General features: G+C 39.7%; 1 protein-coding gene across 4 annotated transcripts in view; it reads right to left on the reverse strand.

Annotated features, from left to right (window-relative positions):
- Positions 1-19,734, reverse strand: part of ITCH (itchy E3 ubiquitin protein ligase) — a 103,153-nt gene that overhangs the window by 71,692 nt on the left and 11,727 nt on the right. For all 4 annotated transcript variants that reach the window (XM_067554467.1, XM_067554469.1, XM_067554468.1 and 1 more), the window contains exon 2: positions 6,068-6,155. In XM_067554467.1, the coding sequence (XP_067410568.1) occupies positions 6,068-6,134 (67 nt within the window). In that variant the 5' untranslated portion in view covers positions 6,135-6,155. The remainder of the gene's footprint in view (positions 1-6,067; positions 6,156-19,734) is intronic.

Genomic DNA, 19,734 nt, shown 5'->3' on the forward strand with positions numbered 1-19,734 from the left:
AGGGGTTGATGTGAGGTGAACGCTTTCCTTAGTGTGCTGACTGAAGCATTTTCAGCCTACTGGTTGTGGAGCAAGGGATCAAAGTCAGTCCTGAAAAACGTTGATAAGACTGTCACAAGACCACTGAACAGGCCAGTCCTCAGCCCTTTTCACTTCCTAGCACCACATATACTACTTATCTGTTACTTCTAGTTTGTCCATCTCTCCTCACCTACTCCCTCTGCTCCCCCTCCATTGGGCTATTTCCTCCATAATCCTGTTAGTCTTTTTTCCATTAGTCCTGTCTGCTGCTGCACAAAGAATTTACACAATACTGGTGGCAGCAGCTGAGCAAGACTAAGACTAATGAGGCTTCATGTGACCCTTATCAATGTTATTCTGAAAACAGACATTGCTGGGTAAATGCTACACAGCAGCAGAAACACAAGTTTGAGTAATTTCTACTTCTATTATAAAAACACAGAGGGAGAAATCAAATTCTTGCCATCCCTCACTGAATGCAATATCTTGAGTGTTGTATTTGATACAAAAATAAATAATTATATTTTCATATTTTTCTGTATTAAGTCAATTTGAAAATACCAAAATTATAATGCTTTCTATGAACCTTTTACTCCTGGGGAAATTCTGCACCAAAAAATTAAAAATTCAGCACACAATATTTTAAAATTCTGCAAATTTGATTTGTCAAAATAACGCAATATAATCACACCAGTTTCAATTATTTTGGTAATTTATTTCAAAATACCAGTCAGTAAGTAGGTCTGTAACAATATAGACAGACAACAAAAAAGATTCCCCAAGAGTAGGGAGTTAAAGAGACCCCTAGGACAACCCAGTTCCTGCTTCTCTGTTATGCTTTTGTTGGGCGTGTCAGTCTGGGTGTCTCTCACATGCCAGCTGGGCACACCTAGGGGGAAAACTCTGCCCCTCTGGTCACAGATCCATCCCTGGAGCAAACAAACTAGAAACCCATGGCCTGGATTTCAGCTACAGTAAAGGTGTAATGTAAGGTGATTTGCCAAATATTCTTCTCAAGTCTAGGCAGGGTTCCTTTATTCACACTTGACAATTTCATGAAACATTCAGCTAATTATGTATTCTACGTAGAACTGAATTTACTTAGCACAAAATTGAGTTTACTTTCAGGAAGCTTGTGCAAATTTCCTTTCCTCCCCTAGAAGAAACGAATATGAGGAGGAATACTAAGCTTTTGAAAGACAGAGGTTTTAATTTTAAATTTCTTTCATCAATCCAAGTAGTCACAATCTAACTGGATTGCTAGATTAAAAATAAAAACCTCTTACCCTATAAAATTAAGCAATTTCTCTAGTTCTTTTTTTTGGCTATTTTCCCCTTCAGGTTTTCATTGCCATCACCTTTTCATAAGCCTTTTATTGTACGTGTTTTATTATACATCTTTAGTTAAGGGTGCCTAACACTTCCATGACACGACTTTTTTCAGGTTTCTTGTAAATTTGTCAGAAGTTAATCCTTTAGGCCGACATTTACCATTCCAGGTGTCTGCCTCAGGCTGATTTTTTTTTTTTTTTTAAACTAAAAATGGTTCAGCTATTTCTAAGCACAAAGACAAGGAAAACGTGTTTTGCTCATGTTAAAAAGTTATCTTACAACTGTTGCACTGAGCTGTATCACTGCTATGCTTTGGAGCAAGGATTTGAAATTTAACAGAAAGGTCACACTGTTGTCAGGGATAGGCTTTCGTTGTCCCTGTAAAAATCCACCCAGATTGTCCAGGTTTTAAGTCCTGAAAAACAGCAGTTCCCATAGGCTCAGCAGAGGCTTGTTTGATAGCTAAATTATTCAAAGATTCCACATGCACTTATCAGATGTCACACTGACAGCTCCTACCTACTGACTGGAGTGCACATATGGCATCCCCACAGAGTCACTGAGCATGTGCCATCCTAAGGTGGCAGAGGCTGAGCAGCTCCAGCTCTAGCCCCGGGTTTCCAGGAGCTCTAGCCCCCATGTGCTCCCAATTGGTATCAGCTGCAGCATTCCTGGCTCCCTCCACACTGACGTGCTGCCACCTGGGCTCGATACAGACACCTGCCAGCTTGGTGAGAGAAAGGCAACACCTGACCTGGGACCAGCAGAAAATACTGGAACACCATTCCAGCTCCTACCCTTCCTTTCCTCCTAAAAGGTGCTGGAATGGTGTTCTGGAGCATTCCGGCACAACCTGAGCACTGATTTAGGAAAGGAATCTTTCCTTCCTCCTTGAAGCATGCAATAGTCCAACAATGAAGAAACTACCCTCGACACTTCAGTTCTATCCAACTCCTGCCCAGTGTCAAACATTCCGTTCCTGAGCAATGGAATCAAGGCCAACTTCAAGATCATCTATTTGCAGCCAATATCTTAGACCCAGCAATCTGGATTCAGACCTGGACATGGAACTGAAAGGGCTTTAGTGGCACTGATGGATGACTTCCTGGTGTCAATGGCTAGAGGGCAGATATTAATTCTCATTCTCCTGGACCTCTCAGCACCATGTGACACTCCCAACCATAAAATACAAGTTAATATGCTAAAATGGTTCAAATCCTTCATGAAGGAACATACCCAATGAGTAATAATGAGACACTGCACCTTCACTACCAGACCCCTCAACTATGGAGACTTACACAAGGATCAATTCTCTTTCTGGTCCTTCTCAATGGCTATGTGCAGCCACAACGTAAACTGATCAGATGACATGGATTCAAATGTCAGCAACATGCAATGACACACAGCTCTACCTATCCTGAAACACATATGACCATATTACTGTCACCAAGATGGCCCAATGCTTGGACAAGATCAGCTCGCTGATCAAGAACTGATTAATGCTGAATCCAGCAAGACAGAAGTGGTACCAGTGGGCAGATGAAAGCATTTTGAAGAGTTTGCAGCTACAGTGCATTTTCCTTTGGTTGACGGTACACATCCGCAATTGATCATTTCAATCCATACCTTAGGAATGCTCTTGGATTCGTCCCTGATGCAAAGCTTTCACACACAGCAGCATTCATGAGTAATGCTTTCTATCATCTCTTGCTGGCTAGGGGACATCCCATCCTGGCAAATGTAGTCTGATCTCAGTCCACTGTCACTTCTTGGCTGGACTAGAGCAATACAATACAGCTGAGCCTGAAACCTTCAGCACTTAGGAAATTCCTACTAATATAGAACACTGCAACACATCTCTGCAACACAAGCTACCACAAACTTAGCAAACCTGTCCTCCACTCTCTACACTGGTTTATCATAGGATACCAAATCAAGTTCAAGGTCTCAGTTCTTATCTTAAAAGTTTCTCAATGGCCCAAGGCATCTAAAAGATCACTGAAGTTCTCCAGGATGAAGACAGCTGTCAACAATTTCACTCATCCAACACAAAGGAACATTCTATAGTAAGGGTAAAGCTCATCTGTTCAGAAGACAGTTTTCTGGGGCTGGTCCAAGAATATGGAATGAACTCCCACACAGGAACTAAGGGCAATAACAAACCTCACCACATTCTACTCTAAAAGCAAGGTGCATTCTTTGACCTTGCTGTCTCTAACATAGAGATCTATTTACACATTGCTATATATGTTTACTATAAAAAAAATCCAGAAGCACTCCACTGCACACACTTAATTCAGCTCCTAAATGGATTGCATGCATACTGTCTTTAATTACATGATCACATGCTATTTTTCCCCACAGCCTTATTTACCACATACCATTCAAATGCTGCACTGAATATAGAATTATGAATTTCCTCATAGGCTTTTCAAGGCATTCATCACTGTAACATCTTAGTATTTCACAAGAATTAATAAATGTATCTTTTCAACACCCCGGTTTGGTAGAGGATGATTGTATCCTCAACTGATAGAAAATTGCTGTGTCTCAGTTCCTTAAAGCTAAAATTGCCAAATGCGCCCATGTATTTTGTGTGCCCAATTTTACATATCTAGGGCCTGATTTTTCAGAATATTTAGCATATTATAGCACTTTATGATCAGAGCACAGAGCCCACTGACCTCAGCTGCTTTTGTAAGGGCTCAATACGTCTATAAACCAGTGCCCAGGTGTCTCCAGTTGGATACCCAGACAATGAGGCCACCTACAAAACATGACTTGCCAATACCACACAGGGACTTTGCAGAAGAGGAAAGAAATTTCAGTTTTTTTGGGGTGGCATTCAACTGCTTTACCAGGAGACCATTCTTTCCTCTTCCTGCAGTCTCCTGCCTCATTCACAATACATCTTCCAACTTCTGCAACAAATGAAACAGAGGTCTTACAGACAACAGCCGCAGGAAGGACTGTAATCTGAGAATGTGGCAGGGTCCTTGGCAGAGGGGAGTGGGGGGAAAATAGCATGCAACCATACAATTTAAATATATCATAATGCATATGCAGAAGGGGGTCTGAATTAAGGTTGCACTGAAAAACTTATTTATGGCATTTCCTAACTTTTGAGTATTTGACTTTGAAACCGTAATGTTCTTTTAACTGTTTCTGAATGTAAAATATCCTAGTTTCTCTCAGCCCTCACTACAGTCTTCCTCCCTTTAATTTTTTTAATCAACCTGTCCCCCTTTCTGTTTGGAGAGTGGATGCTCAATTTTTTGCCATAACACTTTACTCCCTTTTAAAAACCATATACCATGGTAATTTAGACAGATGGAGAAGGGAACATAGCACTCTGAACTTTGTCAATGTTGCTTTTTCAAATCAGCTTGCAGAGGGCAAGGTACTCCTCCCAATTCTTGCTGGCCCACTCAGTAAGGGGCCAAAACTGGTCCCAATCTACCATGCATTGCCTATAGCTCCTGCTGTCCCTTCTTTTGTCACTTTTCTTACTATTTCTGTGTGCTTTTTCCCCTCTGCTTTTTCAGTCTATTCCTTCCATCCTCCCCAAGCTCAGGTCTGTGTAGTTTCTGCATAAAACCCCACATCATCTCTCCAACCCATAGTTCAAGCAGTTGCATAGTTACGCTCTGGGGAAAGGTGGTGGGGAGAGGAGTGCGGAAGAGAATCCTCCTCCTCTCTAGGTCACATAGGTGCAGCTGCTACTCCATGGATACTCCAGTTTCATGGCTGGAGTAGCCTCTGAGCCTGCAACCCCTCTATGGGAGGATTGCCAGTGAATGTGTTTAGTGCCAGATCCACCAGTCTTTGTTCCAAATCCTTGCTGAACATGTTGTACAATGAGTCTTGCAGGCACACACAGGTGCCCACCCAAAGGAAAGGCTCTACATATCATCCCTCTCCACGCTGCATAGAATCTACACCAATTCTACAGCAAGGTCTTCTGCATCCATGAGTATGATGCCTTATGACATTTCAATAATATTGTTAGGCGCACCAGAGGGAAAGCAATGAAGCTGAATCAGCAAATTATCAATTGCAGCGCTGTTGAGAATGCATTTGTATAAGAGTATCACATACAAATCCACTGCTGTGTGCTCTCGCTAACCAAGCTGCCTCACGAGTGCTTAAACAGAGTAATAGTCCCAGATTTAAATGTGAAATCTTGTATTTAAATATTCCCCTTCAGTACTTGCAGTCCCACAGCTGTAACATACTACTTCATGATAATCAATAAGAGGAAAGCAGTTTCAGTTTACCAAACTTGAAATGTACAGAGTATATTATAAAAAGGTAACAAAATATTAAGATTTAATCATTTTTCAGTTTTCAAGTGTTATCAACAAGGAAACTGTTTTATGCATGTAATTCTTAACCTGACAATTTCCCTTTAAATATAAGTGCATGGAGGAATATGAGAAAAATAAAGAAATTTCCCATCTGGTTTTTATCATGCTATCATCAACTAGATTTTAGGAAGGAAAAGATATAACTAACAAAAGATATAATTAATAAGATGACATTCAACTTTGTTCTGCAATGAAACCAATAGTGTTGTCGTCATTCCCTGACAGAAATGCCTTCTCCTCTTCGCCAGTAGCATCTTATTACTTAATTATGTACTCAACCTAGTTTGTTGGTTACATTTTTTTTTCCAGGAACAGGGAGAAAACATTTAATCTTTTAAAAGACTTACCCGTAATCTGAAGCTGTGCTTTCATGGCAAATCTGACAGATTTTGATCTTGGCCCACTGTCAGTCATAATATGAGCTGGGCCTTGAATCTGAATAAGGAAGCAAGGCAGACGTTTTAAACCCAGTAGTAAAATCTAAAATCAAATTCTCTATTTTTTGGCATGCATCTACAATATACTGAGGATAAAAACAATACTTGTTTTCCTGCAACTATTTTTCCATTTCACCTGGGAATAAGATCTACTCTATTTATTACCTAATCACACAGTACGCAGGGCTACACCATTACACCTGGCTGTCATCATTCCTGTTCTATATGGTCCACTTCCCCACTCTCACAGAGAAGGTTCTCCTAATCCTGAGAAGGGTTGCCACCCATTTAATGTATGAAATCTCCACCCTCTTGATGCCAGAAATACCAAACAGTCAAGTTCAGTGGCACAGTTTAAAAACATTAAGAGGCAAAGCAAGTAGAGTGGTTGCTCCTTCCCTTCTCCCGCACTGCCAAGATAAGATTAACCTTGCTATTTACCTTCTAAATTTAATTTAAAAATAAAAATTCAGTGAAAATCAAATATTTGTATTTGTTTGTACCAAATCGGGTCCAGTCTACAGCTGTGGCTCCTGACTCTACAAAGCACTGTTCAAAGAGCAAAACAGTCTCCTCTCATGATGCAGAGATGCCCTCTATTTAGGTCACAACTCCAGCAGAGTCTTCACTTGCTCTTTCAACCTTCGGGCTCTCCTCTCTTTCTACTCCCAGCACACACTGGAGTGGAGATAGAGGTTCTCTTTATGCCACTGATTTAAAGACAGAGCACCTGAAAAAAAGGAGTATCAGAGCCACTGCTCCAATGCAAACATATCTATAAGTGATAAATGTCTGGTGCTTATGTAATAAAGAGCGGAAAATGTGAAGGAAATAATCCAGTTATGCTAATCTCTCACATATTTTAAAACATACTGTTCAATGTGAAGGGACAAGGAGGTATGTAGGTATCTGTCCCTCCTTAGGATAGGCCATACACAATGTTAATGAGTCTACCACAGCTTCCACTAAAATGATATAAACCTTTAGCTAAAGCAGTTGATGCTTATGCACTTAGTGCAGAAGTTTCCAGGTTTATTCATTGCCAGCGGACAGTCCAAGCAGAGTCAATTACACATGAACATGTCTATTGAATAAAGATTTTAGTTTGTATATTGTTCAGTGTAGAATATGGATAAGGAGCCCAATATATATAGACTATACAAATTTCCTTGCTTGGAAGCTACAGTTTCAAGTGAAATTTACTTTGTCAATTAATGTGAAATTGAGGTTTCCACATTTGTTTGAGAAAAGGAAAAATGGGCAACTCACATTATAAATGTAACAGTTATAGGGTGTTCACTGCTGGGAAGTTTGGCAAAGCAGATATATTCATGTACTATTGACTGTTACAATATCAGAGACAAGACAGGTGAGGTAATATCTTTTATTGAACCAACTTCTGTTGGCCCACCTTTTCTTTCTAATATCCTGGCATCGACAGCTACACCACCACTGCATATTACAAATCTGCTATTTATGTAGTTACTTTCTTTACTAATTATGAATCGAATCTTTCTAACAGTCTGCTGCAGTGGGAGAATTCTTTTAACAAATATTTTAAAGTCTGAATAAAATAGATAAGACATTTAATAGTCTCTATAGAAGCAGCTTTATTCATATCAGAACAATGATTAAGTCTAGCAAAATTAAAAACCTAGATACCTTTTATGCTTTAAGCAGGCAGCAGACCAAAATGTCTAGACTAAAGCAGACATACCAAACAGCTTGGAATGTTTGCACTTAAGAGTGAACCTGCTATTTTCCACATGGAGAAATAACATTGCATATAATGCATCTCTACTAAATGTGATAATTACCTTAATGTTTGAATTCACAGACAGTAAGTAAATAAAGCATAAAAATTTAATCCTGGAATCTCTCTCATTGCAAATTTTTATTTAGATGCATGGAAAATACTCAGTATTAAATGAAAGATCTCAAAATATGTGACCTCATTTTCATTGAGAAGACTGGATGGTAGAAAGAATCGTAGTAACTGCATCACAATTAAGGCCCCAATCCTAATGCCTGTGAGGAGTCCTATTTAATTAAATGGGATCATCACATGTATAAGTATGTTCAGGATCAAGTCCTAGAACTTTTACAAGCAACTTGCTTGCTGTTGAGTTTCACGTGACTAAAATTCCATTCACTATTATTAATAGTGACAGACCAGAATCTGTTGTACATTGGGTAATTCTCCAAACTTCTGTGAAATCACAGTTTTGGCAGCTCTGTCAATCAAATCTGAAACCGGGGATACTTTTGTTGGATGTTTTCTAAATTTAATAAAATCCATTGGTCTGTCATTGCATGTGGGTAAAATAGCGCAAATCAAGTATTATTATGCAATTAGAAAACAAATTATTATAATCAACTTAATCAAATGCTCAAATAAAAATCCAAAATGGTTAATGAACAGCCTTTGAAGGACAAAAGAAAAAAAGCCAAACACACAAGTTAGACATATTCCAGCTGGCTGCTACAGTGAGACTTAATTTTTAGCACTAACACCTCTGGTGTGCATCAGGAACACAAACTAAATATATTCATTAAAAAAATAAAAATTCCCACCCATTTTATTCTAAACAACAATTTAGCCGTATAATTTAAGCCTTTGGATCACTTTCCTCAGCTTAAGGGGAAAAAAATCCAACACCGTAACATTTAAAAAATTAGATTTGAGGCAGGTAGGTTAATTATATCTTGTAATATTTTCATTTCTATTGTAACTGAGTTTTCAATGATGAACAGTTAACAGTAACATTCACAAAAGCCTCAAAATCTTACCAAAAACAGATAAAAAATGTCAGCCCTGTTCCTACAAACAGGTGCGCTACAGAGCCTGACATCTACATAGAGATAAGGATCTATACCTGTATCTATTTGTAGGATTCTGCAAGGTGTTCTGTTCAGGTAGATGAAAAATGTTCTTAACTTAATGTACCAGTTGAGTGGCCTCAATAAATGTGAGAAGCCTCTATATTAAGAATTAAAGTAGTGATAAGAGGGAAGTATTTTCATTTTTTAATTATATTTTAATTTTTTAAACTATTTTAACTGGTATAAGAACACTTATTACCAATTAAAGTGTAAGATACTATGAAAAATGACTAATAGCAACATAGGAAGGTTTTAGGTTTATTATCACAGTGATTACCATACCAAATAAGTTAAAGACAAACCAGATGACTTTGTCAGCCTTGCAAACTCAACTTCAGTTCCTTTCTCTCTCTCACATCACCATCAGTAATAATGATTCCACAAGTACACTGATACCCGTGCAGCCCTACAGTGTTGGGTTTGCACAAGTGTGACTAGAAATTAGGCCTTGTCTATCCACAAGTTGCAACAGTTTAATTGAAATCTGTTTTTAAATCAATTTATAATTGAACAGGTACAAAAGGTTGCATAGCACATTTTTGGGTTTAGAACTCCCACTACAGAAGTTTTGGGCAAGCTGGTGATTGCTTGATACTTCTATTCTACTGTAGGGAACACAGCAGAGCAGCTATTTTTCAGGAGAGGAAGGAGGCAGGGAGGAGAGTGACTCCTTAACAATTCCTCTTTTCACACGAGAGGGAAGCCAGAAGAGCAGCTTCTGAGCACTGTTAATTTAAGAGCAAAAAAGAGGAAGTGAGGAGCAGAGAGGCCAGATGGAAATAGAAGCTGGAAAGCTGAGGGTCTTTTCCATGCCCAGGAACAAGGGCACAAGCAGCTGAAGGGCCCTGCAAAAGACATTTTTGGAGGGTAGGAAACAGCTATGTGGATTTAATCTGGGGACAGCATTAACTGATTTGTTTTAGGGGCAGAATTAATTTGGGAGGGAAAAAACTGATTGGGGGGCAGAACTGATTTTTCAGAGAGAAAAAACCAAATTAATATTTTGGGGAGTGAAAGAATTGATTTGTTGAGGGACAGTGAAAATGTGCAAATGGAAATTAAGTATGCATGTCTTGGGAGAATAGTGGCACATGTTCATTACACCTCGATGAATTTTTCAAGCCCAGAGTGTCAATTGTCAAAAAGATCAAGGAGGGCTTTTACAGCAAAATGGGGTCCATCCAGTCCCCCACCCGCTCCTTCACATGGAAATCACTTAACCAATACACTGCCACATTAGTTAGCAAGTTCATCAGTTTTTATTTTCAGATCTGTTTTGTTCAAAGTAGCCTGTGCCTTAGTACTCAAGTTCTGAGGGGAGTGCAAGTGCTTAAAAAGAGGTTAGTGCAATTTAAGTATAAGAAAGAAAGGAGACTGTCCTGAATTCAACAACAATTTTTTTAAGTTTTTCAAAAATAATTCTCCTCCAAGAGGAAGTCAGAACACTTTCAAGCCAAAAGGAACTTTAAAAAAACGTTATTAGAGGGATTAGAAATAAGGTAATTGGTGTTTTATTACACAACAGTTGGTTCTTGGATTTAGAATTAAGACTATTATTTATATCAGGTAATTTAGAAAAAAAATCTCCTTTCAGAAATAATCAAAAAGTAAAATCAGCTATTAGCAATGTCTACATTCAAGTACAACTAAGCATAGATTATGAAAAACTAAAAACATGTCTCACAAATACTTCAAGTTTTTAAAGGGAGTATAAAGCAGGAGAAAATGGGGAAAGCCTGCCCCACTTCTCCCATACTTCTAACTGTGTACTCCCTATGGAAAAAAATGTGATATTTGAAATACATCTTAAACTCTTAAGAATGTGTATTGAAAACAGTTTGCTACTTAAAGAGTTGCACTGTTTCTAGCTCTCTCTCACATATATAGATACAGATACACACACACAAAATCATCCTATTGTTTTGAGACAGCTTGTGCCTTCCCCTTGATCAGACTACCTACAGGCCTGCATTTCCACCCTCTTTCCAATGTGTAATGATGCCATGTTACACACCACAGCAACTTTCTATTTAAGCCAGTTGACCCAACTCTATGAGGTGGGCGAGATTGTCTGATGATGGTCTGGTCTTTGCACACCTGCTGAATCCCTCTGTTCCTGTTTCTTCCACAAGCAAGCAAGCAATCAATACCTCACGCACAATAGCGACAAAACAGATCATCAGCCTGACACCTTTCTGGCAGCACAAAAGATCATTCAAAAGCAGCAGTATTGATAAGAATCCAGGAAGCTTATGGACTTCAGATGAGACTGCAGGTCCATATGCACCTTCTCCACAATGTTACCTAAAAAGTGACAATAGGTGGCAAGATTGTCATCAAGAGTTTCTTTGCTTTTCTAAATATCTAGACACACCCCTCAAAAGGAGGATGTGAGCAGGAAAACCTTTCTGAACTCAATACAAGTTGATGGGTTAGATAGGAAAAGGGAGGAAATCATATCCTGGCTACGAAAAGGAAAAAAAATTGCCCCTCTTTATGAAACACATAGAGAAGATACTTCAGTGACATTATAACCAGATACTTAGAATTGGCCTAAACTGTAACTTTTGACCTAAATTCCTAGTGATCAGGAATGTTCTCTCTACAAATTACACAGATTAGTAAAACTGGTCAACCAACTTTACATGCCTGGAGTGAGATACCCTAATAAGAGCCTTGCTGCAATCCAAACTACATGACTACTACAGGTTTCCTGAATCAAACAGCTTATGAACCTATTCAATATTAATTTACATTTCTATGCACAGAAAACGACTTCTATAGCTTTCATCCAATTAGGAGAATGGTGATAGTTCTAATTAGATTTTCTCGTATGTTCATACAGAGAAAAGATACAACTCTCATGTATTGTACAGCATTAATGTAGGTGACTCCTTAAAGCCTGGCAATGGAAAGCCCCCCAAAACACTGCACAAGATAAAGTCATCTGTGAAAACAAAAACTGTATTGTGGTATCCCCCCCCAGAGTACAATCTGGAATGATGAACAGCTGTGTCCCCTCATTTCTCAACCTAGGGTGCCTTTTACAGGGCTTTGCAGTGATAACAACTCATGGCTTGCTCTCTCACAGCCTCTAGCATGTAAATTGCTCCTGGCTGAGATTTATGTGTGGGCTAGCCAGCCACTCCCGAATTATATTGCAGAGCGACACCAACAACTTCTCACTCCCAGACTTGTCCCAAGAAATGTGCATCTTGTACTGCCCAGCTCTTTCCTTCTGGATAATACAAGCTCATCGATAGTCCATCATTTTATTAATAGAAAATGATATGCACAAACCTTGTTTTCTCAAATGGAGTTTCTCAAACACACACTGGTTTAGATAATAAACTTGTTTATTGTTTTAACTACCATAAAATAGATTTTAAGTGATTACAAGTAATGAGGCATAGAAGTCAGAATTGTTTACACAAAATAAAAGATAAAATGCAAACTAATACCTACCTTATAAGCTAGTGAATTTAAAGCAAAAAGGTTTCTCTCACCACATGCTTACAGCAGTCTGGCTGGATTCCTTTCAGCCCCAACACCCCTCCCTGTTCAATGATGCATCCTTTATATTTCAAGTAAAGATGAGGGGAGAGAGGTAATCTGAGGCCTCTGTTCCTCATTTTTCTCTCTCTCTCCCTCCTCTTTTAGGATCACCTGCAGCTAGTGTCCAGGCGGCAGCCAGTCTATTTGCACGGGAACCTCCAGCTGTTCTGTTGCCAAGATGTTAAATTTCTCACTCACACCCTTCTTCCTGCCAAAGAATGGCTGCTTAACCAGGTGATAGCCCATTTGATTATGTTGACAACTGGCTGAGGCCTCGGTTTGCCTTTTGTCACTGAGAAGCTGGTTTGTGCCTGCTTTTCTAAATTTGGAACATGTCTTACAGAGCAGAATTTTATAACTTTGCACATAATGTTGCCACACATTTTATAGGGACAATAATGTTCAGCATATTATGAGTTTTCAAATGATACCTCACAAGGCATACTTTGCACAAAATTTATCAGTCTTGTAAAAAGGATGAACATAAGGTTACAGATTCTCACATGTATATTTTTATTTCAGTTGGTTCCTTGTCACGATGCAACACATTTAGAAAGGAACATAATACTGCATACACAAACAACCTAACTACAACTGATTCACGGTGGCAACAGTACTCAAAAATGACCAGCTCTGAAACGACAATTAAAAAACAAATTATCTTTGGCAAAATGGCACACAGTGAAAATCATTATGGGGACAGAGAGGAGAAGAGATGAGGGAAGAGGAGGGATAACTAAACTGAACCCTATGCAGCTACAACAGATTAAAACTTCTCGTAGCCATGAAGAAATTATTGGGGTGAAATTCTATGGCTCTTGTTTTTCAGGTCAGATTAGATCATACTGGTCCCATCTGGCCTTAAAAATATATTATTTTAATAAGTCTGCCACACAATGATTGTGTTCAATCAAAGCGGAGACCAATTTTAAAACATTTAAATTCAAAGATACTTTGAATGTAGATACATGAAAGTACATCCATCCGCAGCACAACTGCAGTGACAGTAGTAACATCAATTCTGGGGCGGAAAGAGCACTTGAAAGTGGGTACCTCACTCCTTCCACATCAGGTCACAAACTACCTTTGCACAGACTTGAGTCTACTGACTTGGGCTCTTAAGGCTCACTCTATAGCTGGAGCTCAAGCTCTGAAACTCGGGGGGAGGGGAGAGACGGACTCAGACCTGAGCTTCAGCCCAAATGGGAAAGTCTACCCTGCTATTTTTAGTGCTGTAGTGTGAGCCCAAGTCTGTAGACCTGGTCTCTGACTTGCTGCTATGGAGGTTCTGTTTTCTGGGGGGTGTTTTGCAGTATAGACATACCCTCAAATGGTTATTGTATGATGGCTGAAAGTGCTGCATTGTTGCCATAATCTGGCAATATACAGGTAAGCATGGGGGGTGGTCTGTAAGGACTTGGGTTCTTCAATCCATCTCATGATGGGCAGTGGAGGAGACCACTTTCCAAGGTACATTGACAGGGAGCCTATATACAGTTAATTGTGTTAATCCAGGTCAGTTGCTAATAGAGGGAACTTGACTTGTCTTCATGCAGAAACAAGTTAAGCTTTCTTATTGCAAAAATTTTCAACCTATTTTGTCAGACAGTACTTATCAGATTTACACAAATGCTGCGTCCATGAAAACAGATCCATTTTGAGGGCAGAGACACAGCTATGACGAATTCCCTAGTTGAATTTCCGCAAATTTACTCTCAGATGCTCTAGGGAGGATTGGGACTGCAACCTACAAATTAAAGTTATGACCCTTATGACTTGTTAAATCTAGCTGGGGAGAATCCTGGGATTAATAATGAGATGTTTTCAATGTTTCCTTTCAAGAGGGGAAAGCACCAAAGTGTCTAAAAAGGAGACTGGTTCAATATACACAAGAAATCACCCTGGATGTTGACAATTTATGCAGTCATCAATGTCCCTCACTTGCCTTTTCTCTGAAGATGGTAAAGCAACTGTAGCACCTCCGGCAATCCTCAGATTTCCCTCTCCCCATCCAATTTGGTATAAAGACCTGGACATGGAAGACAGACTGCTCTGGACTCTTATTAATGATCTTTATTGTGGTAGTGGACAAAAATATATGTATCTTGGTATTTATATTATGCTCATCCACATGCTGTTAGAAATTAGGTGTGGTTCTCCTCCCAGCCCTTTTTACCCAAATAGTCTATCTTCTACATTGATTTTTGTTGAGATACAACTGAAAGGGCCAATGGAGATGAATACAGCCTGAAACAATAACTCTGAGGTCTGGTCTACACTACAGTTTTAGGTCAACATAAGGCAGCTTACGTTGACCTAACTCTGTAAGTATCTACACTATAATGCTGCTCGCACTGATGTAAGTCTCCCATTACACCAACCTAATAACTCCACATCCGCGAGAGGCATAGCATTTAGGTTGCTGTAGTTAGGTTGACTCGATGTAAACACTGCGTTGACTGTTCTGGTTGAGAGCCGGAGCCCTGGGCAGTGGGGCTCTCACTGTCAGTGCCTCACAATGCTTGCATGCCGACAGCCAGTGCAACCGCGCCTGGTGAGAACGCACACCACTGACAGAAGGTGCTAGTGTGGACATACGAAACTGATTTAATTACTGTGGCGGCTGTACATCAACATAACTTAAATCGACTTCATTTTGTAGTGTAGATATGCCCTGAGACTTGTGAACTGCTTCATTCATGGTACTGGGTGTTCCCTTTCCCCATTCCCCAGTACTGGAGAGTTTCTGATGTGTGTCAAACATACCCATTCTCAGCTCTTCAAGCCAGTCTCAGAGGTGGAAGCTTGGTCAATGGAAGAGTTCTTCCATCCATCTACTACTGTCTACACCAGAGGTTAGGTCACCTTAACTATGCCGCTTTGAGGAGTGGATTTTTCACACCCCCGAACAACATAGCTAGGTCAACCTAATTTCTTAGCGTAGACCAGACCTCTAGACAACCCATTCTGAAACTGTGAAGAGGCCGCAAACAGGTAATCAGCCAGACAATCAATCCCCTCTCCAGGACAAAGCTGTGAATGGCTGACAACTGGAGGAATTACATTAGCATACCCCCTTCCGCTAGAGAAGTTATATACAATCTTTTAACAACACAAACAATTTCATTTTTAAATACAATGGATCCCAAAGCTTAATTCAATACGGTTCGTCCAGGATATTGCAGGAAATTGCCATCTGTCCCAACATCCTCCCAAAATACACCCCTAACTCCTTACAGGCAGACTTCATTTTAGCAATATGCCATCCAGCTTTTTCCACATTTCATGGGCCTTAGTGTGCCAAATGGGAGAAGCAAACTCTTCTTCAAAGAATATTTTAATTGGATTTCTCCCCAAAGTGCTGGTGGATGCCATGCACTCTGTTGGGGTAACTCTTGAGGATTTAAGACCTCGGTGCAATGATTTCAGCCCTGGCTTGATCTCCAGCTGTAAACAAAAATAGGTTGCCAGAATTGGTCAGCTTTAAGAAAAGTTGTTTTTTCCCCCCCAGGGACTGCATCTTGGGAACCCTTTCAAGCTTACACAGCGCTCTTCTTCAGGTCTGGGAAAGAAGAGCAGCTTTGTGTAAATTTCAAAGCTTTTCTCTTTCACCAACAGAAGTTGGTCCAATAAAAAAATCTTACCTCACCCACCTCATCCCTCCAATAGATATTCTAGTCAATTGCCCCACATACACAAGACTCTCCCTTGTGACACCTTATAGATTTAGGCCTGTTCCACACCTGAAAATTAGGTCAGTATAACTATGCTGCTCAAGGATGTGAAAAATCCATATCCCAAAGTGGCATAGTTAAGCCAACCTAAATCTCCGTGTGAACAGTGCTAGGTCGATACCTAGATACCACCTGTTGGGGAGGTGGATTATCTTTGGCAATGGGAAAGCCCCTCCCATCGGCATAGGTAGTGTCTACACTGAAGCACTACAGTAGCACAGCTGTGTCACTAACATTTTAAGTGTAGACAAGTCCTTATCCCTAATTAGTTTCACTGGTGTTTATTATTACCCTTTTTGTAGTGATTTGGTCACTTTTCAATATACATGACAGTGCTCAAGCCAACAAGAATGAATTCTGTGAACAAGATTTCATGCAACACAAATGCTTTACTGAAATTCCAACATAATATCTACCAAGTCTCCTTCCACTATTTTTGTAGTTCTATCTCAAAAAGCACTTAGTCTGACAAGATTTATAATCCCTTACTCCTTGCTATTCATGGTTTCATTATCCTTTATATGATTAGTGAGTTTTTAAAATGGTACAAATATTCATATCATCAGGTTTCAAAGTTAAAATTAGAGTAATTGCCAAGATAACTCTTTTTTTCTAGTACTACTCCAGCTCATTATGCTTTTTCAAAACAAACAAACAAACTTGAGGTTTAGTAAATTTAATGGCCAATTCCTTTGGCACAGCAGAATATACTATCCTCCAAACCTTTTATCTGTATATATTCAGATTGTTCAAGTATTTCTTTACCTGCTTTATCAACAGCTTTTGTTACAAAGACTTTGCTCCTTATTTTCCAATTGTCCACATTTTTAACGTTGAACAGATTTTTAAATAGGAATTAACAGGACTACTTTCTAATATTACTAATTTTTCCCAAAAATATTTGTAAGAGCCCTTCAGCGCTTGCATCAACTTATTTTGTTTTCTTGCTGCCCTCTTCTTTTCATGCCAAGCTTTGCTGCCCGACTGGATTTTATTGTTTGGTTACCTCACCATTTTTCATTTCCAGAACAGGATTCTTTTTTACACTCAGATCTTTCAGAAATCAGACAAACCACAATGGCCACTTCTTACTCCTTGGGTGAATCTGTTGTGTCTTCATCGTGTGTGTTTCAGAATCCCTCCCAGCCTTGTTTCACACTTGTAAATTTTCAGATTGTATCTGACATGTATGCCATCCCTTAACATGTTCCCGTTTTGTATACATCTATACTGAGCAAGTAGGCTGAATGGAACCAAGAACCACTGACTCTGTATGGAAGGAGTAGGGAGGAAAGAAGCACAGAAACCCAAATAACTATCCCATAAGCATGGCTGGGATAGTGTATGAGAGTAAAGAGTTAAAGCTGGACAAATGGTCAGGCCTAAGCTACAGGGAATGGGGTCATGGCACGGGCAAACCTTGTTTCTGGTAACTGGTATAAATTCTAGTTAGAGTCGTGTTCTCGCTCTTCTTTTCCTCCTTTCCTGGCCAACTGCGCAGGGAATGAGGCTATCAAAATAATTCTCTCTCCTCCTGCACAAGGCCTTTGGTGAAAATAAAGCATTATCTTCTTTCCCTCCCTTGCATATTTTAAAGAATGTTAGTTTTTCAAGGTAATGCGCCTGCGCTCTGTACGGTAATTCTGTAAACAATGAACAGGGGCAGGTATAATTGTATTCATTATACAGTTGTTAACATTCATTTTATAGTTGTTAATGTAACCAAATAAGGGTCTATGGGGAGTTGCTGGAAATGTATACATTTACATATTGTTATGGATAAAAGGATTGTAAAGTACTCCCCTCCCCCCAACCCCGTCACTCATTTGCAGCGTCGAGGAGGAACAAGCAGGCAATAAAGGGTAGCTGTCGACCCAAATCCACCTCTGGGTCCCCCTGTTTCTTTATCTCTAACAGATACTACCTATCCAAAAAGTTGCTCCATTACAAAATCAGTTCTCTCCACAGCCTGGTGCATCCATTGAGATCAGGCTTCTTAATTTGCTCATTGTAGGCACTAGAATGACATTGGATAAAATTATTTGTCAAACTGATATTTATTTCTCGACAGATTCTTGAAGTCATCCTTGAGATCACTGAAACCTTGTGTTTGCTTCCATGTCCACTAGAGTTAGTGATACTTCCTAAGATACAACCCACCTTTCTGTCACACCTCTTCAGGCATCCTGCTCCCTATTTGGTCACTCGATCTTGTGCCAGATTTCTTTCTATGAAGTCACTAATCAAGATTACTTGCCTCCTCTTTGTCGAGACTCCAATTTAGTGCATATATTCACTGACTGAGCTACTATCAGAGTTTGGTTGATTCATAGTCTGCTCCTTCTTCACAACAGCAGAATAGCTGTTCACAGGTGACAAGGTTGAAAGATTTCAGAGACATCCCCCAATCTGCTCGTTTTATTTCTTCTTCCATTATATTTTTTCTTCCTCCATAACTATGTCATGTGTCATCTCAGTATGTTCCAGATGGTATCTTCTCTTCTGCTCCTTCCAATTAGGCTTCTGTGGTTTCTCCCAGGACTTGCATTCAAGTCCAATGGGCTCACCTACACTATGCTTTTTTACCTCAAGTTAACAGATCATCCTTTACCTTAAGGATCAGCAAGCATTTGTAGACTAGATCAAATGTCCAAACTAGCCTTCACAAAGGTGTTTACTACCTCAAGTTAACTATCAATTAACCTGAGATTAAAAACTCTAGATGACATAATACCACCTAGTTCTTATATAGTGGTTTTCATCCACAGATCTCAAAGTGCTTTACACAGGAGACCAGTATCATTGTATCCATTGGACAAGCCCAGTGACTTCAACAGCTGCAAGTCCCTCTAAAAAAGTCAGTCACCATTCACTTCATGCATATGTAGCCCTCCTGGATTAAAAAAGGAACCTTATACAACTTTCATATACAACTGCTTAAGATTACAGACAAGCTGCACAGTTTGTTCTCTGAAGAGTCATTTGGTATCACGGTTGATGATTTTTACTCAAAAAGATGTCTTCACCTTTTGTTACTTGTCAGTGTCTAGGTGCTCGGACCTCTTGGAATTGTTCCAACTGTTTCTCACACACAGAGTGTGTCTTCACTGCATAGTTAACCCAGTCTCTTACTTGTGTGTTGCCCCTAGCCCAGCTTCCACCTGCTCACAAAAACCTCTGACCCAAATTTAGTGGTGCTTTCAATCTGAGCTAGCTGGCCCATCCTGGGGCTTTCCATTCAGGCTTGTAATCCACACCCACTTTGCAGTGAGGGAACAGGCTAGAACACTCGAGTGTTGATAACCAACCAATGGCTGCACAAAATTTCTCCCATGTGCTCACAAGGACAAACAAGGCCTCCTACAAGTCACTGGGAAATAAGCAGATTGGTTCAATTTACTGCAG

This window comes from Emydura macquarii, unplaced genomic scaffold (genome assembly GCF_026122565.2).
Source record: "Emydura macquarii macquarii isolate MOO-44397 ecotype Brisbane River unplaced genomic scaffold, CSIRO-AGI_Emac_v2 contig_1483, whole genome shotgun sequence".
Lineage (NCBI taxonomy): Eukaryota > Metazoa > Chordata > Testudines > Chelidae > Emydura > Emydura macquarii.